Source organism: Lampetra fluviatilis, chromosome 1 (genome assembly GCF_964198595.1).
Source record: "Lampetra fluviatilis chromosome 1, kcLamFluv1.1, whole genome shotgun sequence".
NCBI classification, from domain to species: domain Eukaryota; kingdom Metazoa; phylum Chordata; class Hyperoartia; order Petromyzontiformes; family Petromyzontidae; genus Lampetra; species Lampetra fluviatilis.
In genome coordinates, this window is record NC_136275.1 from 8,268,487 (window position 1) to 8,294,606 (window position 26,120).

General features: G+C 43.7%; 1 protein-coding gene across 2 annotated transcripts; it reads right to left on the reverse strand.

The window, feature by feature from the left end:
- Nucleotides 1-640: 640 nt before the first annotated feature.
- VWA8 (von Willebrand factor A domain containing 8) lies at nt 641-25,597 on the reverse strand. Of its 2 annotated transcripts, none has more exons than XM_078855114.1 (26): nt 25,258-25,597; nt 22,842-22,919; nt 21,161-21,291; nt 20,416-20,526; nt 19,888-20,055; nt 19,315-19,479; nt 18,824-18,873; nt 17,256-17,364; nt 16,557-16,661; nt 15,823-15,963; nt 15,555-15,689; nt 14,866-14,943; nt 13,565-13,725; nt 12,781-12,894; nt 11,947-12,124; nt 11,436-11,513; nt 10,594-10,709; nt 10,054-10,151; nt 9,532-9,638; nt 8,290-8,361; nt 7,607-7,683; nt 6,943-7,018; nt 6,137-6,272; nt 2,754-2,873; nt 1,435-1,640; nt 641-1,133 (listed from the first exon to the last, which is right to left on the reverse strand). In XM_078855114.1, exons 1-26 carry the CDS (start codon nt 25,436-25,438, stop codon nt 978-980), a joined length of 3,147 nt encoding a protein of 1,048 aa, XP_078711240.1. In that variant the 5' UTR covers nt 25,439-25,597; the 3' UTR covers nt 641-977. The 2 variants fall into 2 exon arrangements, with proteins under 2 accessions (XP_078711240.1, XP_078711247.1); XM_078855121.1 differs by having other exon boundaries at nt 999-1,133; nt 1,435-1,575.
- Between the last annotated feature and the right edge of the window lie 523 nt (nt 25,598-26,120).

Below are 26,120 nucleotides of genomic sequence, written 5' to 3' on the forward strand. Positions count from 1 at the left end.
AAACCTTGCTATCAATTCCCTACTCTAGATGCCGCAATATGTTAGTCAACACCAAACCTTCATGGGCTGATGGTTCCAAGCTATCATTAGTTTAAGTAGAGTGCACATCTCAGTGTTTAAAAAAAAAAACGAGAAAAGTAAAAACAAAACTAACAATAAACACATCTCGATTTAAAGCTTTCGTGACTGCAGGGATTCATCTTCTTGGTTCTTTCGGTAAAGTCACGTAGAAGGAAAGTAATAAAATAATAAAAATAAAACACAATAAAATAATTCTCACGACGTTTCGGCCACAACGCAAGCAGCCGTCCTCAGGTGAAAACCAGGTCCGTCGAGGCGACAGACTCTGTCGCCTCGACGGACCTGGTTTTTATTGTTTTATTTTTATCATTTTATTACTTTCCTTCTACGTGACTTTACCGAAAGAACCAAGAAAAAAAATAAACACATCTGCAAATTGAAATATGTTCTCAAGGAATGATCAAATTTACGTGATTCATTATATTTGTCTAAGATCAATGATGGAAACAAGTTGGAAAAAAAAAGATTTTGACATTTTAGTTTGAATAAAAATTGCACATTTATTTCAAAATTAGCATCCAATACATTGCAAAACATTTATAGTGCTAGGGCATTTGGCATCAAGGAACAATGTTTTATATTTAAAAATGTTCATCAGATATGTTATTAGAAAGTAAACTAATACACACATTTAGCAGTAAAACTTGATTGTTTTCCATTCATGTTTCTCAGATAATTATCATTGAAAATATCTAGATTGTGTTTTCCTCGACTCTGGCAGACAAACAAACTGCAAAGATCTTCCCGAAATGTGATAATATACCACCAACATACATGACGCTTAATTTCCACAGACTTGCTTAATCATAAGGTATCTCTCCAATTTAAGCTGAAGCCATGGGATTGACTCAACGCGTCCCGTCTGGCAATACATTTTCTCTTTCATTCATCTCAGCTTACTCTTTGGCCAGCTGCACGTTGGCAGGGTGTGCGCCGGCAGGGATGCCGTGCTTGTGCAGGGTAGAGAGGATCATGTCGCGTGCCTCGGGGCTATAGGCATCGAAATCAAAGACGCTGCGCACAGCGCCCCACAGCCCATCGTCTGGGAACATCTGCAGCACAACACACACACAGAATATACATGAATACAGAAAGATAGCTACCACTAAGTGTATTAATCGCGCGCTTTCAGATGCGCTTCTGCGGCCGTCTGGAATGCTCTTCCTTCCAATATTAGGAAGCCACTGGAGCGATGCACTTTTAAATCTAGATTGAAAACTCATTGCTTTAGAACTGCTTTTTGTGTTTAGTTTGTCGTTCAACATACATACATTAAATCATTGATTAGACTCTTTCTGAATTGCCCCCCAACTCCACCCACTCATCAAGCGAATCACCCAGGCCCAGGCTCACCTGCAGATGCTTGACCACGCTGACCAGCTCACGCGTGGAATAAGGGTAGGGCGCCAGGCCGGCGTCCGCCAGGCCACGCAGCTCCCCGAAGGCGGCGGCGAGCTTCTCGAGCGAGCTGACCTGCACGCGTGGCCCATAGCGCTGCAGCATGGCCAGCTCCGATGAGCGGCACGGGTTCTCCACCGCGTGACATGCAAATATGTCCCCTAGAATTCGTGCGACACCAAAGCAAGTGCAAAGTTGCGCAGGATTGATTTAGGTCAACAGGTACAAACTTTTCACGTTTTTTTTTTCTTATGATGCTATTAAAATACTGAAGATGTTTTGTGCCAACTGTGGGAATGTGTATAAATTGTAGGATTCAATGGACCTTGGCAAACAATGAGATCTGAATGATGCAATTCGAGGATGCTCAATGATTTATTGGAAATTTAAAATGCTCAAAGAAACGATGATATAGCTAAGAATTTGCTATGATTTTACAGTACACTTCCAAACTGGAAACCACAAAGATTGAAAGGGCCCAATTAAGGCATAGTAAGGCACCTTTTGGTTGAGGCAAACTAGGATTCTTATATTTTTATGAAAGCTTAGTCAATGAGCCAAAATAAATATCAGCAGAAATGTTTTGTGCCGACTTGATTGGTTGCCTTTTTTCTTACTTGTTTTGAGTATAAAAATGGTGTTTCAAAGCAACTTTTTCTCAAAATGGCCATTCCTCCAACATGAGAATAGAGCCCCTGAAATTTAACAGATTTATTTCTAGTTGCTTTTGAAAAGCCAATCATTTATTTAAATAAATTTTATTTAAATGTGAATTCAAACATTAACTACACTGAGCTTTTTCAAGATAGCAAACAGGTAAATATATTTTTATATAATACCTGATCAGTAAAAATATCTTTACCACTTTTGGGTGGTTGTAGAGCTTAATTTATAGTCATACATTTGCCAGTGTAATTAATGAATTGTTGAAGTGTTTATAAGTTAAAAGTTTATTATAGCATTCCAGTAATGAGGCATTTTTAAGTGTGGTTTATTCTTTGAAAGAGCCTTGAAATTATTTGTCATGAAAGAATTATGAAATTATGGAAGAAAAAACTTGTTAAAATACGGTAATTATCTACACTATATAAACATATCATAAATAATGTGTAAAACAGATGGAATTTCCAACAATTACTTTGACTCCTTAAAGAGAATGTTAACTGGGTAGTGAAAGAAAATATGGATTTATTGAAAATGACAAGTTATTGTCTGCACTCTACATGTAGAGTCTTATGGGCTAATAAGTCATCCAGTTGTGGAATGCGACTCACCCATTGCACTGAAAAAATCATTTCCCAGAAATGGAAAACCAGGCCGGTTTGCCAAAACAACCATGCGAAAGTCAGCATGCATAGAAACCACCCCTGGTCGATCCGCTGCCTTGCCTGGGGCTGCAAACACACGCACCCATATGCACATATATGTTTAGAAAAATACAAACACCTCGCCAGTATACATTACTAAATCCACTAATTTACAGCACATACCAACATGTCTTAATATACAAAAACACACGCGCGCACATGCCCTCACACGTGCGTGCGCGCACATGCCCTCACACGTGTGTGTGCGCACATGCCCTCAACGTGCGTGTGCGCACATGCCCTCACACGTGTGTGTGCGCACATGTCCTCAACGTGCATGTGCGCACATGCCCTCACACGTGCGTGTGCGCACATGCCCTCACACGTGCGTGTGCGCACATGCCCTCAACGTGCGTGTGCGCACATGCCCTCACACGTGCGTGCGAGTACATGCCCTCACACGTGCGTGCGAGTACATGCACTCTTCTTATCCGGTAGTCTAGCGGCTGGTGTGCTGCGCTATAAACCCGGCGACCCGAGTTCGATTCCCGCTCATGGCCAACACCAGTGACAATTATCAAAACCAGTCCTGGGCCTTTTCTAGGTCGACTCAGTCTCAAATGAGTACCTGATGTGATGTGTAAAACATTACCACGAGGGAGACAAAGGCGGCCGGGCGTGGTGTTGGCCACCCAACCCCTCACGTGCTGTGCCGGCCTTCATTAGGTAATCACTAACAGCACTTGCCCCAACAGTCTGTTAAAGCTATATGGGGGATCTTTGTCTAATTACCCCAACTGCCAATGAGACCCTCAAACATGCATTCGTCACATCCTGACTAAAATACTGTAGCTCTTTCTTCTCAATTCCCTCATCACCCTACACGCTCCAGTTGACCCAAAATGCCAAGGCTAAATTTATCACCCGCACCCCGTAAACAATACTACATCTCCCCAATTCTCCAATGCCTCCAATTTCTCTCAATACATTCTTGAAAGAAACCATTATTACGAACCTTAATGGACTCTCTTCCCTGCCCACCTCTCCCCTCTCTCACTCTACTCTCCCCAACGCTCAACCCTCCACATTAACAGACAAAAACAAAGATCCCCCGTATAGCCTTACAGACTATTGGGGAAAGTGCTGTTAAGCAAGTACCTATGAAGGCCGGGATTGCAGGTGAGGCGATGGGTGGCCAGCACCACGCCTTGTCTGCGTGGTGGCAATATTTATATATTGTACCAAATACTAATTTGAGTTGGAGTCTACCTAGGGGAATCAAACTCGGGTCACCGGGTTCGTAGCAAAATGTGCAAACCACTATAACACCACTCCCCACGGTAGTATGGTGGTATAGTGGTATAGTGATATGCCAGATACCAGTAAAATTAGAGATGACAAGTCGATATAAATTACACTTAAAATAACAGGTTGATTCAAAATAACACCAGGGTCTATTTGAATTGTTCCTCAGAGGAAAGGAAGATGTATGTTTATGCTGACTACCCTTATTCAGAAAATATCGTTTATAGAGTCTTAAACAGTTTTGGTAACTGAGGTTTGGTGATGAGTGATGTCAGACTATGGATTCGCCGAGGTGCAACGAGCCATCAGCATTTTAACATTTGAATGCATTCCAGAAGTTAATCATATGTGGATGTGAGAATTATGATTGACACATTTTTGTTACTTTGCATGCTGTAGTTTTACTATCTTATATGCACCACGTGACTAATAATACTTATTCTTAACATGTGTAGTGACATCGGGGATGTCACTGTATGGTGCCGGCCCGGAAGAGTCGTGCCGTTCGATGTTCCTACATCGTAGACAGCACCGTGTGGGTGGCTGTGTGTAATACCAGCCCAAGCGGGGCTTGGCGAGCACTAGGACAGTGCGGGCACCACGCACAGTATGTGGTGGGGGCTCCCCCGAGGGGGAGGGGGTGAGTGTCAGCGCAGGGGCAAGGTTGCCCGGGCCGTGGCAATCTGGTTGACCCCGTAGACACGTGGTCCGGCATGTCCATACAGGGGACCCCAGGTGGGGGGACTCGGGGGTGATCACGTGTCCGGAGAGAGGTCTTGAGAAGGATCGAGAGGGAACGAGAATGTTCGGGAAGGCGGGCAGGGCCGAGGGCGGAGCGGCCCCGACCGGAGAGGGATATAAGGCGGGTCCCTGAGAGGTACCGGGGTCGCTACATTCTACAAGCTGGAAGATCTACGTCTCAAGCGGGAAGCTCAACATCTACAAGCTGGAAGCTCTACGTCTCAAGCGGGAAGCTCAACGTCTACAAGCTGGAAGCTCAACGTCTACAAGCTGGAAGCTCAACACCTACAAGCTGGAAGGTCAACATCTACAAGCTGGAAGTTTAACATCTACAAGCGGGAAGCTCTACGTCTCAAGCTGAAGCTCTCCGTCTTACGAGGCAACCATGTGGTCGGAGACCCGAGTGAGGGATCGACCCTTCATAGCAGTAACTCGCTGTAGTCTGGTAAAGGGGCAGTTACCCCCTTGTGTTACAGTGTTACGGTGTTACAAATAAAAATGTTGCCTCTAAAAGGAACAACGTCTGCAACTCAGTTGGACCCACTACACATATACAATTTGCTTTAACATAATTTTATTTGAAATACCTAACTCTTGTGTACACACCTAAACATGTATGCGCACAAGCACACATGGGGCGCACATGCATGCACCCTGCCCCGCATGCTCGAGCGGTTGGGGTTTGAGGGTCAGTGAGTTCACCGCTGAGCCAGTCTGCACATAATTGATGGTTGAATTCCTGCAGCCACATGGCATGTTCTGTACAGTGCTATTAACTAAAGTGCGCCATCTGCTGTAAATATAAGGAGCCTACAATATTTCCATTATTCAGACGAAAGGTGAAAGATAGATGTATTCATGAGATATTTTAGAGGACGTGAGAGGGATTCATTAAGACGAGGTATAGTCAAGACGATAGGAGAAAGATATTCAGATGGACGTACTGGGTGTGATGCTACTCGTTCCAACCAAAATTTTCTGCAAACCCCTCAACAGACAAGATGAGAATCTCACCCTTCGTCTTCAATGCATCGTATTTAACTCTTTTGATGAAGGCATAGAGGATTGTTTGACCATGCTTCACCAGGATGGTCACTGCGGGTTCGTGAAGGACTGTTTCAGATTTAATTCACCACTGGTGTTGGCCATTGGTAGTATGTATTAAAACTCGGGTGGCGGGGTTCATTAGACAAAACTACTACGTCACCGCTCCACACCATTTACATAATGCTGCAAATGGATATTAATGTGCACACGTCAACAAGGCGAGACAAACGTCAGGCCATCTCTGCTCCAGTGAGTACCAGCCAATATGCGGCGCCCGTCGGCAAGAAGCATCTCTCCGTTCTCCACCAACGCCTTGAGCACACACGTCACGTTTACTGGAGCCTTGTCTGCCTCGTCGATCACCAGCACATAGCCCTGCTTCACGGCACGCACCTACAACAGAGGCACACAGACGTGCATCCCATCTTAACCGGTACACAGAATGTTGTGTTGGGGAGCTGCATCATCCAAACCTGCGATTAGCACAGTTGCCTATATCCCTCTGTCCACCTCCTCAACATTTGGACTGTCACCGGTTTCTATTAAGAATCCTCATTGTCCAATCTTCTCTCTCCAGTCAATCTCAGGAGGCCATCACAGTGAATGCTGTTGATGTTTTCTTCATTTCTCATAAATCTCGTCATTGATGCAAAGTCGACATCCCACCTCCAAGCTCTACTCTCTCGTGAGCTCCCTTACTGCCGTATTTACACGTGAAAACAAGAGGTCGTGGGTTCGATCCTGACTTTGATGCCGGTATATTTGGAGTTTGCATGTTCTCTCCGGGGCCGCGTGGATTTTTCTCCAGGTCCTCCGGGTTTTCCCTGCACTTTAGAAACATGCATTTAGCGTATCCAGCTGCTATAAATTTCCACGTGATAAGTCACTTAGTTGAGCTATCATTCGTGGTCAGGTTGCTTCTGAAAAAGAGCTACATAGCTCAGTGGGCCTTACCTGATCAAATCAAAAGTAAAAAAAAATGCCTTCTGTGCCTTCACTTGCCAGCTGTGTTAGTCAGGTGCAGTTCTACTAAGCAAATCGGCAGCAGAGTGCCGCTGCTTACAAGTGGGGAGTCCTCGTACACAATGACTCCGTCCCGGAGAGTTGGCTGCAATGTCAGGCTCTGAACCGTGGTGTCCCTGTAAGACAATGGAAGGCACACACTGAGAGGAGAACAATGGCATCATTTGTATAGAGAGCACTTTGAAATTGAGTCAAGTTTAAAAGTTATGTATGAAGTAGTCTTATGGAGCAAAACAATCATAAGCAAATTCGTAAACAATAACATAAAATGGAGTACTTATATTCTTGGTTCTTTCGGTAAAGTCACGTAGAAGGGAAATAATAAAAGAATACAAATAAAACAATAAAATTCTCACGACGTTTCGATTGCAATCGATTATTTTATTATTTCCCGTCTACGTGACTTTACCGAAAGAACCAAGAATATGAATCCCTGCAGTCACGAAAGCTTTAAATCGAAATGTAGTACTTATGCAATGCATATTGTTAATGTCATCAATTTAATTCTGGATTCTCCATGTATCAATGAACTTACTGGTTAAGTAAATCAGCAAAACCACTGATGCCAATAATCATACCTTGCAGTAATTTGAGGATTGGCATTAATTTTCAATTTAGTCAGCTGAATTGAGGAAAGGTGCGTCAGATTCGAGCCAAACTCAGGAGAAATTAAAGAATGGATGTCAAAGTAAAGTTTTGGATACCTGTGCAGCTGCAGGTATTCGCGAGGACGGTTCAGCAGTTGTAGAAATCGGTCGACAACCTTGTTCTTCCCCACACCCTACACAGATGTACACAAATCAGCATCAACAAGCCATTTCTGGAAGAGTTGTTGTTGTTTTTGAGGTTGTGCAAAACTGTAATAGGATGGGTTAAGCAATCCACAATATCAAACCTGTGAACCATGAGAGCTACATACTCTTCTCAATAGCAGCATGCACTTTAATGTCAACCGTTTTGCTCACCGAATGGTGGCTGCATGGCTTATAAGGTTGGCTCTGAGTGACTTTAGAAGGTTAACGGTGGTGTAAGGTGGATGCGCCAGTTCAAGTATAGAAGGTGCTAGCGCCAGTTCAAGTATAGAAGGTGCTAGCGACAGGTCGTACGTAAGGACATATGTTGCACTTCTTTCGCACCGTACGTAGCCAACCGTGGTAATCGGAGGTCACACAGCAGGTGCAATGCAGGGGACCGAGCAGACCGAATAATGAGTGAAACTACTGAACCACTGCATCCTCCATTTTTTGTATAATCTATTCATGGTTAGTTAAGATACCATTGAAACAACATTTCTTTTGAGAAAAAGATTTAGTGGCCAAATTCATAAAGAAAACTTTTTTCACAAAACATAATTAAGAAAATAACACAAATGTCTTTGTGATGCTACCTGATTCCCCACAAGAAGCAGATGTTCTCCCAGATTGAAATCCTTCAGCATATCCTCCATCACACGAAGGTGCTGTAAATATACAACCAGTCAATTTGTGAGACTTCCTTCATCAGCTCGTAATGCCTTGACAGAAAACACGTGCTATGTTGTGGTAGGTTATGACAATCAAGACAACATAAATGTCACGGAAACAATTTCACCTTCAGACACCAGCCTATGTGACTAAATACATTTCTTCAACAAACTGTGAATTGAAGCATTCTTACACAAGCAAAACATTATCATTACATTTTGACTTAAAACTTTCTTGACTGCAGAGGCAGATTTGAAACACGGTAGGACCAATACTTCTACTGTGGCTGATCATTATTTTAATGCGGCTGGCCCACACGAAATTGATTTCTCCGAGATGATGGCACTTTGCAAGCCTACTGGCTATCAACAAAGATTCGTTCATGAAGCCATCCATATATACAGACACATACACAATTTCAACCGAGAGGATGGTTATAAGCTCAGCAATCATTGGAAAGATGTCATCAACCACTTTGGGTCATGACTTGATTTCTGTTTCCTTGTTAACCTCCACCCGTCAGCAGTGTTGGGTGTGTGGAGCGAGGTGCAATGCTTTGATTGGTGTAGACCTACTACCGGCATCGGTACCACATAATACCATCAAAATACGAACTGCTCTATATATTCTAATGCAAGGATGAGAACTTAAAATATATGCATTTCTTCCAACATGTATATATTAAAATGTTTGAATTGAAATAGAACAATCAAACATAGAACAATAGTTAAGTTACGTAAATAAAGTTATAATAATAAAACAATTCCAATAAGAAAGTAATAGGACTTTTCAAATCACTAAAAATCGCAGCCTTTGCGATTTGCTAATCGCATTGTTTCAAATTGCGATTTGAGATCGATTAATTGTTCAGCCCTAGCTACGCCCATCTCTAAACCTTTATAAACAGTTTGCCTTTAGAGGCTAACCCCCCCTTTTCCTGACGACCGCTTGTGTTGCGATCGAAACATCGTGGTTTTTTTTATTCGTATTTTTTTTATTACTGAAAGAACCAGAATAAGTCTACACTATAGACTGCCAGTGCGCTCACTCAGGTTAAGAACCAGGCTACAGTCTGCATTATAGACTGCCATTACGCTCACTCAGTTTAATAACCATTGCTACAGTCTACATCATAGACTGCCAATACGCAGTCTAAAATTACTGACCTGCAGGTTGTCGTAGAAGAGGATGTCTGGCACCTTTGTTTGAACAGCGGTGCTGCTCACTGGGGCAGTGACATCTCCAATGTGCAGGACACCATCCCGTACCTCAGCTGCAAATGCAAAGACAGGACGCACGGATTTCACCATTTTGCCCCATGGGCTATCCAGATAAGTCTTGCGAATGAACATTTGCTAAATTCAAAATGTAACTTTCCATGAATTGAAACAACGATTGCAACTAAATGCGAGCTCATTAAAAAAATCCAACCTCTAGCCTTCTTTGGCAGAAAGCAATATTGGATCAATGTGACATGTTCTTGAATTGGATTTCATGTTTTGAATGCATTGCTTCCAACATATATCTCACATCCCACACATTTCATCTCTAATTGTAATTTAAAAAAATAACTTATCCATGCAAAATTCACAAACTCAGCTTCTCAGTCACTGGACCAAGGACGTGCACTACCACAAAACGAGTGAGATGAATGTGTATGGTATGTCCATAGTGTCCAGGGCACTAACTTATAATGTCTGCTTGCTCAGAATCCTTTCCAGTGGTCTCAAGCCCAGCATCTTGCATGGCAGTTTGGAGGGCAGCACGTGCCAAGCTGGGAAGAAACCTTCAGACATACAAGAGCAGACAGGCACATGTTTTAATGAAAAGTAAACAGGTAAAGGTGTAGCCACTGCTGGCAGAAGGGTCTGCAGTCGAGGAAGTTCGAGAGAACATCTCTAGAGATTATTTGGCCTGCTCTTTCACACTGGCCAGATATTTTGAAAAGGTGGCAGTACCCACACTTTATGCCATCATACGCAACCTACCAATCAACTATGTTGTGAAATCATTTGAAAATTACTGTTAGTGAGAGTTGAATACACTAACAGCTACATGTTGCAGCTAACTTGGTTTTATCATTCTTTTAAATAATGAAACATACCACCAAATAGGTAAACCTTTCATATGAGATACATTTACAAATAGCCACTTCGATATTGCACACATTAACAATATATACACACACACACAAGCACTTCGTTGCAACACATGGGCGGATGGGCTACCGGGAGAGGCAGGCCTTGTGGATTGCAGCATGCAGATCCTCGCCCTCATAGCGCGCAAGACGTCTGGACATTCTTAACAGCTGCCGTGTTGACAGAGACGCAGCCAAGGACCGCATCTGTGTGAGAAGACACATTTAAGTACCGTTAGATCTTTTACACTAGTAAACAGAATAGGGAAACTTGGAACCGTTTGCTTTAAAAATCACGGAAACCAAATGGCATGTGTATGTGTGAACAAGCGGTGGAATTCACATTTGATTTGTATGTTTGAAGCAAAAATGCTGATGTCAGCCCACATCCCCATATCTACCTTCCTTCTTCCAGAATCATCAAATGTTGCATAAACACAAACTACCTAAGTCTGCTCTTGCAGTATACCTTCATTTGGTTTTACATCTTTCCTTTGGTTGTGGACCTCTGGGTGATTACTCAAAGACCTGTCTCGCTAACCCACACTCAATAGTCATGGCAACTGTAATTGTGTGTGAGCGTTTGTGTGTATTTGTGTGTGGGGAGCGGTAGCGTAGCGGTGTAGCGGTTAGCGCGCTGCGCTATGAACCTGGCGAACCGGGTTCGATTCCCGCTCATGGCCAACACCAAGTGACGAATATCTGAACCGGTCCCGGGCCTCCCCTAGGTCGACTCAGCCTGAAATGAGTAACTGGTGCAGTGTGTAAACATCGCCACTGGAGAGACAAAGGCGGTCGGGCGTGGTGCTGGCCACCCACCCCCTCGTGTACCGTTCCGGCCTTCATAGGTGCTCGCTAACAGCACTTGCCCCAACAGTCTGTTAAGGCTATACGGGGGATCTTTGTATTTGTGTGTATTTCTGTATGATTTACAGTTGGGTCCCGGGCCTTGCGTAGACGCTGTGCAAGCTGCAGTAATTGATGTGCAGCATCCTGGGGAAGGCCTGGGACCTGCACAATACAGTCACATCCCCTTCAGTACCCCAAACAAACCCAACATTTCACTTCAAATATATATACGGATAGTGAAGGTCACCCTTTTAAACTTCATACCTTATTTAATAAATTGTAACTCTCTACTTTTTCAGCTTAAATTATTGAAACATGTACAAACGTGTGTAGTTAAAACATGTTATGATGCTGTAAAATGTGTCACATTACATTTTTTTTTTATTATGTCACGTTACATTTTTGCCTCGAAAAGTAGAAAAACACTTCCCGGAAATTCGTGAGGAAATTAAAAAAACCTACCGGAGGCTCCCCGACACAGCTAAGAGATAAGTCTGTGCAGGTGAAGGCAAAGGTGACGAAATATGGTGCCAACATCAGGTGAGGACAACAATCCATTCAATATGAATGATACGAGCTCACCTCACACTCTTACCATAGCACGCAGGATGTCCATCTCTTGAGCAGGAGTGAGCGGCGGTACTGTGTGGTACAGGAACATGGAGAGCGCCTCAGGGCCCAGCCACTGCTGGGGGTTGCCTGCAGTGGGGCCTGGAGCAGCTGGTTCCGCAAGAGCGACCACACGGAATGCTGGGTGGATTGGGAACACCCCCCTGTTAAAACCGATACATAAGTGTACAATAACGTGAAAAGCCCTCAATGAAACACACCGAGGGAATGTCAGGGGCATTACTTATCCCCAAGATTTCAACAACTTGGACAATGGAACTGCAGATTACCAACCAACTGAATGGAAGAGATATTTTATTGTGAGATAGATGCAAGATAAGAGTGCAATGTGCTCGGAAGAGAGGTGTATCCATAAGATACAAGAGAAAGAATATGTATTTGAAGATGAATACGAGAGAAATATATTTACAAAAAGAAACAGCAAAGAGATACGTGAGAGGTGTAATTAGACAATATGAGTCAGTGTAGGAATGTATTAATTTTAAAAATATCGTGGAGAGATGTATGTATAACATAAATATAACATAATCCGAGAGACGTAATGACAAAAGACATAAAAGATAGAAGAAAGAGTATTCAGAATATAGATATGAAAGAGAAGAAATATGTTCATAAACAATGAAAGGAGACAGAAGAGTGATGTATTGAAAAGAAAGTATGTGCCCACTCACAAAGCTGAAGTGTTAACCCATTAAGGACCTGGCCCCACACCGATTCCACCAACACAAGACGCCTGTGCATCATGGGACTTATTAGGCCTACTTGCCTTAAGTATAAGAGGTGTGCATATGCAGTGTACCTCTCTGTTAGCTGTTCAGAACTAAGACCGGCTTCTCTTTGTAGGACTTCATAACGATCAGCACCAATCAGACGTGAGCCATCATATAACGTGAGCTCACGGTCATGCACCAACCTGCCACCAACACATTGCCAAATGAGCAGAAACTTATAGAGGATGCAACATATAGATCATTAACATTTAACCTTACTGATATATACATGAGCAAACAGTAAAATATTAATTACTGCAAGTAGGTAACCGCATTTTAAATAACTAATAAAGTAAAGTATTTCACGTAGTTTTGGTTTTACAACAAGCTTTTAATTCTCACCATGTATATTCATGCTGTAATGTCAACAATTTGCTACCACAAAGTGTGAACAAATCAGCATCTTCTCATTCAAACGAGTGTGGGTTCAATGCTCATCCTTGTTGCCTGTGCTGAGCAAGATGTATAAATTCCACATTCCTGTACTATTATTCAACTATTTTATTACCTTCACATAAAGTTGTAGTTAATTTATTACCCCAGGTGGGATGATCGGTTTGTAAGTTATGACTCTTCTGTAAGATGGCCACATTCATAACATAATATACGACACAAATCCAATGTTTATTCTGGATTACCTCTTCTAAAAGAGAGCTTTCATACAACGGTAAGCCCAATTTCCGATTACTTCTCCCCCCAAACACGGGACAGTGCATTTGCTACTGTGACTGATAAGTTGCCTCCACACTCAGACTTGACCATACGCACACAATGCGAGAGGATTGGCGTGAGCACCCGCCGGGTGGTTAGTACCGGTGCAGCAGAGCCAGTGTGCCAGGGTTGACACGGTGAATGCCGTCGAGGAGGAGCAGGCTACCATCACGCGCCGCTGTCACCACGGGGGATGGCCGCCACGCAGTGTCGCCGTTAGCCAGCGTCACTCTCTGCTGCAGCAACTCCCGGGCAGTCATGTCCTACAGAGTGCGCCATCGCGACAATAAAGACAAAGCACTTCCGATAGCACGAAGAGACTGTTTGGTCATGTGCCATGCTGCTAAGCATGTGCTGCTAGCCATGTGGCTTGTAGCATCACACATGCCCGCCTCTCCTCAATGGTGATGTTTACACACTGCAGCAGGTACACATTTAAGAATGTTGCATGCAAATATCACAGACACAATGATATTACATAATTTCAAATGACCACTAGGCAGAAGTGATGTCATTGGTGTTTGTGGCAGGCTTCATGCATTGACATCATCGTCAGCAGCCATGGTCAATCCAGTGATGGACGAAGGCCTCCCCAAGCCACCACCATCTCTCACGATATAATAATCCACCTCATACCTGCACATGAGCTGGAGCACTGTCCCAAACACCGTGCTACTGAGAAATACCCACGCGTGGCAGTCGATGCAATATTTTTCATTGTCTTAGTCAAATGAATAGTTAAACCACATTTAAAGTCATTTTCTTAAGCAACCCAGGACCATCAACTAACTACACTTGAGAATGTAGTTTAGTTACGGGTGGCTACCAAAATTCAGTCCCAAGCCCTTATTCTTATTCACGGCTCAGCTCAGGCTTGGTTCTGGCTCAAGTAATCCAGCTCAAAACCCTAGCTGACCCTCGTTGTTGCTTTGTTCAGTGCTCTGACCACCCCTGATCAGGAGTGTAGCCATTTGCACGCTGCACTACGAATCCGGCGACCCGAGTTTTATTCCTGCTCACCAGTGATGATTAGCTGACCGGTCCTGGGCCTATCCTAGGTCGACTCGGCCTCAAATAAGTACCTGGTGTGGTGTGTAAACATTGTCACTGGGGAGACAAAGGCGGCCGGGCATGGTGTTGGCCACCCACCCCCTCGTGTGCCGTGCCGGCCTTCATAGGTGTTGGCTAACAGCACTTGCCCCAATAGTCTGTTAAGGCTATACGGGGGATATTTGTCTTTGACCCCTGATCCACCCATACAGGGAGATAACACCTCCTCAGATTACCAACATTACACATACTCACATGCAAATATATGCACATACCTCATATAAAATTTTGTCCAGATATACCAATCATCACAGAAATGTAATCCACATTAAATGACCATCTCTCATATTCACCTGATAAAGCATGATTGATTCCATGTGATAGCCCAGCATGTCAGCAAATGCTCGAGCTAGAATACTTTTACCACAACCCTGGGGAAGCACGAAGAAAAGGCAAAGTCAACACAGCAAAACACCTAAAGAGTTTAACAACTGAACAGCAAAAGCATGCCATGTTTCATTGATTAATGAAAGCAGGTTAGAATGTTCCCAATAATGAGTTTATCTGGTAAAACAGGCATTTATGATTATTCTAATCCACTGTAATCCTATGACCGAGTTTACATTCAATTTGCGACCCCTAATGAAAACGCATTTAAAGCTGCAGGATATGGCTGCAAATAGGGTTACAAAAACTGCTAAAACAGACTTTAATTTGACAACTTTTTCAAAGCAAATCACAAATGAGCATGCGAGTACATTTTTAGAATGTCTCCTTAAGATTAACATTTAATTTTCATGGGGCTCCTGGTAATACATCAACACAAACAGTTAATTCTGACACTAGCATCTGATCTGACCTTCAATCACACTACCTTCCTGGCCCCCTTGACAACAATGTCATGAACCCAGCTGTCTATCCATCACAAGTATATTTGCATGCACATATATTACACAAATGCAATACTGCAGAGTAAAACACAAATGGCTGTGGAAAAAAACGCTGCAGAAAACATCGTGTTGTGATGTTAGAGTGCACGTACCTTTCCCCCAAGGAGACAAAAGTCAGAGGTGGTGTGAGACAGGACCATGTCTGCCAGCAGACCAGCATGAGCCTCTGTCTCGTGATACCCGCCTGATGCCACTGGTCTCTTCAAATCCTCCATGCCTGTCATCACCTACACACATGTAACCATACACAGAAAACCAACCACACTTCATACACTTGCCGTAAATCTGCGAGAGGTGTAGCATCATTGCTCATGTGGTAGAGCGTTGTCATGCTTTTATGAGCGCGCATGTGTCAGGCACCTTAAAGGAGAACCTCTTGTCCCCAAAGAGAGCTGTGATGACTGCCGAGCGAGCGTCACTGTCATTCACAGCCTCACTACTCTTCACGTTCTCGATGCGCCGTGGCTGAGCAGCTCCAGTACCACCCACCAGCTCAAATTTCTGCAAGAAAATAAGTGGGGACAATAGGAATTGCATTTTAATAACAATTTTAATCTCCTGCCAACTCCCCAAACAAAATAATTTTATAGCTAAACTGTAATTTGATTTGAAGCTTTCGTGACTGCAGGAATCCATACTCTTTGGTTCTTTCGGTAAAGTCACGTAGGTAAAAATAATTGTTTTGTTTTATTGTATATTATTTCTACCTACGTGACTTTACCGAAAGAGCTAAACTGTACTTGGTTCTCTGTCTGACCCAAGATGGTAAGGGTTTCATAGTTATTTGCTCTATTATATTTGTCATGTCCGGAACACCATACTTGCTACTCAACGAATTTAAACTGATAATAAAAACAGAATCTTACGAACACATCGAGTACCGAATAATCCCTGCTGACCAATGAAATGAAGGTGATTCCTAGCATTGATTTAGCCCTCAATTTGCTACTTATTTTTTGTAAAAATAATTTTGTGAAGTATCAAATGTTATTGTCTAAACAGTAATGGCCAAGAAGTGGAGGACAATTTCAATGCAAACAGTAGTGGTTGAGAATAGTTTCCATAGTCAGTAGTTGAGGCAGCCATGTCGGTACCTTGAGTGTGTCCTGCAACGCTGCGTTCCCTTCAGGCCCAAGGAGAGCAGAGTACGGGAACGCTTGCTCTAGCAGCTTCCCAGCATCATACCCTGGCACAATTGACTGCAACGACACACACCCACACACACCATCATTCATCAGATTACAATTAGCACCTCAACCGCACACGTCATCATTCAGCACATTACAATTAACACCTCAACCATAAAAAACATCAACATTGGAAAATTACTATAGAAAATAACAGAAAATTACACAAAAAAGATTTCTGCCAAACTATACCAAAAAATTAAAGTTTTTCTACAAAAGGCAGGCCAAACTGTATACATACATCACTCTGCTGTGCATGTGACCAAATCACTGCGAATGCGCCGGACCGTGGCAGATCACAGAAGCGAAACAAAGTTGAGAGTGGCTAGTTTATGGATGGGCTACCACCATGCACATCAGGTTGTTCGAAGCTGTTGCAGGAATACCTGGTGAACAGTGTAGCCAATTACATTGTTGCACTGTACTTCCTATGCTCCCATATCAATGTTCATAGCCTCCACCAATCGACATGAGCATAGAGAAGTATGGTCAAATAACCCCACAATCCATACACCATGGTGATGGCCTCATCTGGCAGCGGAATGACAAAAGCGCTGTAGATGTATATTGCAGTAAATAAGCACTCGATTTGTGTAATGCTCGTACGAGGATGCGGGCGAGCGGCAGCAGACTGTTCATGGGGAAGTCAGGCAGACCCAGTGTCGCGCCCTCAGGCGTCAGCATTGTCGTTGCAAATCCCAGCAGTTGGGCCAGCCTGCACCCAGCGAGAGAGACAACACTTGTAAGATGATGAGTTGGGCACGCAGAGGGGGTTAGTCAGGGAAGCAGAATGGAGGTTCAGTAATAATAGGGGACAGGGAATATGAAGGTATGCAGTGGAGAATCATTCAAGACCAGGAAAAAAGGGAAATAAAGAAAGGGGATATACAAATGTACTTAATTATTTACATGAAGGGTTAGAAAAAGAAAAATACTGTAAAAATAAGGGAAGGAGTGAATGACGAAGACAGTACAGGTGACAAAAGATGCAATGAAGAAGACTGAGCATAAGGGCAGGGAGGAAACGAGCATGGTAGAAATGGTGAATATTCAGAAGCAAAAAATTATAAAAATGGGGAGATTGTAAAACGGTTAAACACTTTAATGGGGCAATGTTTTCACTCAGACTGTCTCCCATCCCAGTCTCCTCCCCAGATGGTGATGGTGTACCCTCCTAGCAGATACAAGGACATTTATTTATAATCCCTTTACACAATGTGTGATACATATATAGTGAGTCCAACTGAGTCGCAGACGTTGTCTTGGGAGCAACACTATTTATTCCAGTAACTTCAACATAACATAACCTACACTTGGGTGTTCAATGCCCATCTAGCCACGCTATGGCAGGACTAGACACGGTTCGCTATCCCGGCCCGGACCACAAGCTGGGTCCCGGACCGCGTGGCTAGAGGCTTCCTTTACCCGACATGGATCTTCTTCACCACAGGGGCCCCGTTATATCCGTCTGGGCTGGGGCTGGCTCCGCCCCTCACCCCGCCCACCTTCTAGATCTCTCGAGCTTTTTCCCGAAGGCTCCCGAGAGCTCTTTTATACCACGTGACCGCCCAGCGGCCCCCCGTCCACCGGTGGCCCCCCTCCAATATCATCCGGTAACGTGTCGGCAGGTCAACCATGTATCATGCCCCAACGTAACCCTGGCAGACTGACGCTCCCTCTCGCTCCCTCACCGGGAGCCCGCACCGCACACTGCTCGCGGTGCCTCCACGCTAACCAGCGCTCACCCAAGCCCCGCTAGGGCTGGTACTACGCCTCAGTAAGTGGGCTACACATAATGCCAACACATTATCCGCCGTGGTTTCTTTAACCCGGCACCACACAGTGACATACACAGTCACTACACATACAAATACCATTCAGTTGGTTCCATTCTGCATGTGCATTTTTGCCTCTTTTAGAGTTTCTGTCCAATGCTACAAGTATATATAATTGTAGAACCTATTGTCTTTTTCCTATAATATTCATGTGTGTAGCATGCATGTTTCACCACCAACTATGGCACCTTGGTTTGGTCATGTCAAGTTTTATAGGCCCCTACACCTTGGCGCGTCCATAATAAGCCATATATGCAATCACGTATGGAAATGTGTGCTATTTATATAAACACTGTCATAAAGTGTATAAAACAATTGCTGTATAGAAAATCAACATACGTTTCAGGAGGAGCGTTTGGTGCGGCTGCGTAGAGTATCTCCAGTTGCTCCTATATGGACAAGTAGCACAGACTGAGCGTAGGTACATCAAACATATTAACATAATAGGCCTGTGGAAATCGCAACAGTAACCATTTAATATATTGCAACAAAGGCAAACAATGAAACATCCTACAAGTGTAGGAAATTCATTCCTCAGCGGTCCTGAGAATATAACTTTCAAAGTTTACCTGATTTAAGATTAGTATTGGTGGTAAAACTCGTGAAAGAAATTGTGAAATGACTGCTGATACTTCCGGCTATTCCTTAAGATGAAAGCTTGCACCGTTATCTAAATGGATTGGAGAAAAAAATAGTTTGTGTCATGTTAACATTTTCACATCACATTCGTAAATGGTATAAAAAGAAAAATCCCATTTTATTTAGTTCAATATAGACCTGTTGGGAAGTGTACATGATCATTTTAAAACGACTCCAACATTGTAGGACACCTTGAAGGGCGGGTGCGGAATGTTGCGCGCCTGAAAGCGGGAGCGGAGAGGCGGGTCCAGCGGGTTTCCGCGGTAACGCGGCACGGGCAGGCCGAGCGCGACCACACGGAACTCCTCGCTCACCCGCTCAACCCGCCATGCGGCCAGCTGCTCCGCCGAGTGCTCCTGTGACAACAGCACGAGGGGATGACGCTGCAGTCAAGTGAAGATCCACCTTCAGCTGAACAATGCACCTTTGTTGGATGCCGATTTTGTAAATTGTGATAAGATCAAGACTTCATAATGGCCGAAATTATTGATGTCACCACACCTCGACAACACTTTCTATCCTAGCCAGATTTCTGTTATACAGTGGCCTGCCCCAACACCCACTTGGCCAAATGATTTCTGTGCAATGTGGTTCTTTTCCAATATCGCAGGAAGAAACGTGTGTGCAAAGGGGAAGTGAATCATATGAAATATATCAAGGTTAAATGAAATCAATAAAATACTCTGATTACTTCAGGCATTGACATCCAAAGATGGAGGACCGTAATAACCCTATAAGAAAACTCCATGTCACTGTGGCCATACCTGTAGAAGCTTGTCATAACGCTGTGCTGACATGAGGAAACGTCCATCCTCCAGCTGCATTTCGCGATTCTCCAATAAATTGTTGAGAACTGGAAGCACATTCCTCTCTGCTCTCTCCACACCTTCCAGAACCAGCACCCGTCCTAGTAAGGCTGCTCGCACAGCACACTGAACACATGTGCAAAATACTTTTCAGTGAAAAGTGCATCAATGATGAATAACATATACATCTGTAAACATACATAGCGCATTGAGACATGCACTCATTATGAATTTGACAAACATAAACGTATTTTTTTTACATAAGCACATATAATATATGGGAGTATAGAGAAATGTTTGTTAATATTTGCAATTATTTACAATTATTTACAATGCCATGTATTCATAAAAAATAATCAAGGTGATAGGTGTCCCATGGTGATATCATCTCGTCCAGTGAAACTGTCATCATTGGGTAAGCTCAGACTTGGGCCCTGTGACCAATGTAAGCTTGTCTCGTCCAAGGGTGTCAGAGGGTGAGTTCACCTGGTCCAGGTAGTGTGCGCTTCCCTCCTTAATCTCGCGCCGCTGCTTCAGGTCACCTTCTGTCGTGTCCCGCGACAGAGCGATGTACTCCACCTCTCGCTTTGTCAGCTCCTGCACATGCAAAAATGTCAGCAACATTGTCATGATTGCAAGGGATGCATCCAATATTTGGTTTGAATTCCATTCTGGCCTTTTCTATCTGAATGGTAATCGATTAATTTAAAAAAACCTACAAAACCAGTTAGTTTGAAAGTCATTTTTTACCTCAAGTTCTAAATATTTCATGTGACTGGAAGAAATAATTATCCAGTCCAGAATGTAGTCTTTGCAGGAAAGTGCGTTTTACAAACTTTTGAAGGAACTTGTTAAGGTTACTTGAGAATGAAAGTTGTGAATGTTGGTGGATCTTATGCTGTTGTACAATGGTCATCATTGGTTTCTGCATGAACACCCATGGATATAATTTTGTCAAGGGAAGATAAAATGTATCTGAAAGGATGTCATGATTATTTACACCTATGATAGGTAGGCTCTGATAACATCTGCTTTGGTCATAAAGGCATTAATAGTTTCAAAGTACAGAGTTATGTTTTATCCACTCAGTTCTATGGCTATAAACGCAATGTCAATATATGAATTTTTTTTACTGTAACCCTGTATGTACATGCACTTTATGCATGTGTGCACTTTCAAAAGAAGCATTGATGTATTCCAACACAGAAAACATAGCATTAAATCTGTATACCATGTACTGCATAGCGATTGAGCGGCGTAGAGGTCCTGGAGGCCCAATGAGGAACACATCCTGCCCCAAGACATCTTTCTGAAGAAGCCAGCGCAGGTGTTCCAGGGTGGATTGGGACAATGAGCCTGTAACTACAGCACACGCAGGGCCACAATACACCTTGCTCAATCAGATTATTGCATTCTTTCAAATAAAAACTTTAAGAATGATGAGCATCATGAGAAGAACTGTATTGGAAGGGTTTAATGAAGGATGTTATTGAAGGAAGAATGGGTGGGAAAATAATGAGAAGGCCAAAAATGTACATATTGGACGACTTGAGGAAAGGGTCAATTGTGGAAATGAAGAGGGCAGAGAACAGAGAAGAGGTAAGAAGATGGGAAAAACGGACCTGCTGTTAAGGCAGAGCACCAAAGTAGAAGAAAATAAACACACACAATAAAAATAGGAAAACGTGCACAAATGTAAGCCCAAACGTACAGAAATCATAAAAAATATGCATTCAAAACAGGTGTACATACAGTATTTTTAGTTGCTTAAAAAAATGTTGTTTTGTAATGTCTCCAATGTATCAATGCTCATGTTGTTCAAAAGTACATGAACACTGTTTTACAACGGGACCCCATTTATCCACGTGCAGCAAAAACATTTTGCAGAGTAACTGTGACATCATCAATTTACTGACCTTTGTCAATACACTGACAAAGGCATCTCGATGCAATGTTGGTTATCGGGGTTGTTCAACCATAAGTTACCAAAGCTGGTAAGTGCCGGTTGAGGAAATGGGGGCCCAGGACCAGTACAACCTGTAAAGATATCACTTGTGCTGTGGCCGGAGATTAAACTCAGATTGCCAGATTTCATTTTCAGCTGTGGCTAGTATCAGTGGTGAGTAATATCTGAACTGGTATTGTATCCCTGCCTCTTGACCAACCGACATTAATAAGCATGATGAACTATGGTCAAAAAACCACCATGATCCAACAGTGGACTGACAAAGGAATGAAAGTCATTTTACGAAGCAATTTAAATGCTAAAATATACTATTTCTTAAAGATCTAGCTGCCAACAACATGCATGAATGCCTTTAATAACCCACACCCCATTGTCATATTCTACCCTGACTCAGGCCTAGCAACTGAGATGAGCACAACCCAAGCTCTCTGCTAAAAATACAGACCATTTCCCAAAATGCCACCTATTATATATATATTTTTCCCTTTTAGGGCCAGTGTTATTGACAATTGTCATGCATTATATTACAATGGACAGCAGTGATAAACCATCGATGGTTAACAGGAAGCAGTTTCACTATAATATCGGCATTTCTCCAAATCCTCTACATGGACCAGCTTGTTGCAATCAATAGAAGGTTAAAGATTTGTTCATGAAGTAAAATGTTTTATTTGAGATTATTCAGGAGAGCAACTTTTTTTATGCACGTTCACTGTGATTTATTTGGGTTTATGATTAAAAAACAAAGACCTAAGCTATTTCGAGTGACACCCTCCCTGAAAATGTTCAGCAAACACATTTTCTTAAAACCTCTGTATATTTTACATGTTTATTCTTTAAAGTATATTTCTAATATGCTTAACATAAGAACTGTTTTTGCCATTTCTTGTTTACTCTAGATTGCTACAAAATATGCAAAGCAACCAATAGACATTTTGACACTTACTGTGCTTGACAGGCACCAACTCAGGGTTTTGCGGCCGCTTCACCTGACGGGATACATCTCCAATGGTTATGGTCTCCCCTGGTCACAGGAGACAATACAATGAAGCAGTTGTTAATACTGTAATACCAAATTTCAGCAGCATTTGTCTATCTAAATAAAAAGACATTCTCCATAGACTCCATTTAATGCGGTGTAATGCAAACCGATAAGCTAAATTAATGATGAAAACAGATTAAATACCCATTAATTAAAGAAAATTATGCAGGTGCGTAGATCCTGTTGAAATGTTCTACACCTTTGCTATAACAGGCAGCTAATATCGAATCCGTTCAGGAGCACGCCTGCCTTTAAGTATCTCTTCAGCGTGCCTGGCAAGACAATGTTGATTAATCTTTTCCAAGACTTTTCCCAGGCAAGTTTTCTAAGAAACTGGAAGCACTGCATTCTTCCAATTCTGCAGAGCCCACCGCATTGTCCAGGTATTTGATGTAATGCCACGCAACCTGCAGCACAATCAACATCCCTCAGTAGTTTCCTGGGGAGGTCATCTCTCACTCATGATTGCAAAATAGCTCTCTATTGCTGCTCGTTTCTGATAAGGACTAACGATTCTGTTCTATGCGAGAAGTCAAAAGGGCTTTACCACAAAACACACACAAACCACACTTGTGAACATTCCAATTTTACACGGATTAAAATTAAAAATTAACATTAAATTAAATGTTCATCTGACTTTTTTCGAGGAGTGAAACTGGGAAAATCCACAACCCCAGAATCGCCTGGCCCCGCCTTTGTGGGCTCGGCCAAGTTGGCACCACCACAACTTCTGGTCTGCTCTGTCTGACCTCTGTACAGCCATTGCGCAACACAGCATAAATAAGCCACGGTCGTTTCATTCCAACGCTTTATCAGTAGATCACGCCTATTCTTTTATATATTTTTTTTTATGAACCTTCTATGAGCGTGTACATTTTGCTACAACTAGTTACTTCACGAGGGAACCGGTTTAAGAACGTTTTGTACAATCGCTATATCCCATTATTGTGTGCGCACATTAAAAAAACAGCTTATAAATAAAGTGACTTGTTCTGGAAAGTTGTCAAACACAGCCATGCGTCGATTTTATCATATTTGACAGCATTCTTGCGATTATTACATGTACACAACATTTCAATTATAACAATTGTAATACTCAGCTGCTGAAGCCAATAACGCACGATGTTGATGACCACTAGTCTCAATAAGCGCCACTGTTAATGAGATCCACTGGTCTAAATGACCTCGAATGTCAACAAGCTCCACTACAAGTGTCACAGAGCTCCACTACAAGTGTCACAGAGCTCCACTCAAGTGTCACAGAGCTTCACTACAGTGTCACAGAGCTTCACTACAAGTGTCAACGTGCTCCACTCCAAGTGTCAATGTTCTCCACTACAAGTGTCACAGAGCTCCACTCAAGGGTCACAGAGCTCCACTCCAAGTGTCACAGAACTCCACTCAAGTGTCACAGAGCTCCACTCAAGTGTCACAGAGCTCCACTCAAGTGTCACAGAGCTCCACTCCAAGTGTCAATGTGCTCCACTCCAAGTGTCAATGTTCTCCACTACAAGTGTCACAGAGCTCCACTCAAGGGTCACAGAGCTCCACTCCAAGTGTCACAGAACTCCACTCAAGTGTCACAGAGCTCCACTCAAGTGTCACAGAGCTCCACTCAAGTGTCACAGAGCTCCACTCAAGTGTCACAGAGCTCCACTCCAAGTGTCAATGTGCTCCACTCCAAGTGTCACAGAGCTCCACTCCAAGTATCACAGAGCTTTACTCCAAGTGTGAATGAGCTCCACTACAAGTGTCAGAGAACTCCACTACAAGTGTCACAGAGCTCCACTCAAGTGTCACAGAGCTCCACTCAAGTGTCACAGAGCTCCACTCAAGTGTCACAGAGCTCCACTACAAGTGTCAACGTGCCCCACTAGAAGTGTCAACGTGCTCCACTCCAAGTGTCAACGTGCTCCACTCCACGTGTCAATCAGCTCCCCCAGTGTTTACGAGCTCCACCACAGCACTGCGCCCAAGGTCATCCACGTGCTCAAACACCGGCTGCCCGGCCACGTGACTCGCGAAGCGCTGCGCCGATTGGCTGGCGAGCGGCACTGGACGCGCGCACACGACAGGAGAAGTTCACAACAACGCGGTTCAACTCGCGATTGAGAGCTCTATGGACACTCGGCTCCCGCGACAAGCCGACGCGGAGACGCCTCTCCACTCGAGACCGTGACGAGACTCGAGACGCGACACCAAGAACGCAGCTACTTGCGGAGCCGTGACCGCTCATGACGACTCGGTCCCGAAGCTTCCCCACGCGCGCCACCCACGGCTCTCGCCACCGCCGCATGGCGGAGCCGGGGCCCCTGGGCACCTGAGGAGGCTGCGCAGAGCGCGCGGCGGGCGACGGCTCGGGGCCCCGCCATGGCCCCGGCAAGGAGCCGCACGCGGCGCAGCGCGGCGTGCGGCTGCTGCTGCATGGCGCCCCTTGTTGTTGTTGCTGCTGCTGCTGATGATGATGCTGCTGATGATGATGCTGCACACGCCGGCTTCATGCGGTGGGCCGGCACACGTGACCGCAGCCAACCAATGGGTCAATGCTTCTGGGCTGGTGCGGGGCATTCTGGGACTTGTCGGCGTGCCCTCCATCTTGTTTAGTTCAATGTTGCACTGCAGGTTATAAAGCGATGTGACGTCAACTTGTAAATGTTGTGGGTTTACTCTCCAACACACCGCTGGACTGAAGTAGTTAACTAATTGGCGAGTTGTTTCCGTGACCAAGCCTTAGGGGCCGTCCATAAATGACGTCACGCGATTTTTGACGATTTTTTTACCCCCCCCCCACTCGTCACACGACGTCACAAAGTCAGACCCCCCCTCAAATATGACGTCACAAAGCTCTGCCCCCCCCCCCCCCAATCATATTTCCATTTTGAAAATAAAACATGCTTCAAATCGCTTTAAACTATTGTCATTGTAGTGCGTATTTAATGTGGCGCTGCACTCTGATGTAGGAGAAAACATTAAAAAGTCTATTTTACTAAGTAGAACGTGTCTATATTTATTTAAAGTTGCGCATTTTGATGTGACATCACATTTCTCAACCCCCCCCCCCTTCGTCACACATCGTCACAAATGTCTGACCCCCCCCTAGGTGCGTGACGTCATTTATGGACGGCCCCGTACTGGCTGTGTCGAGTGGTGAAGGGTTACGACACATTTACACTTTGAATAAAT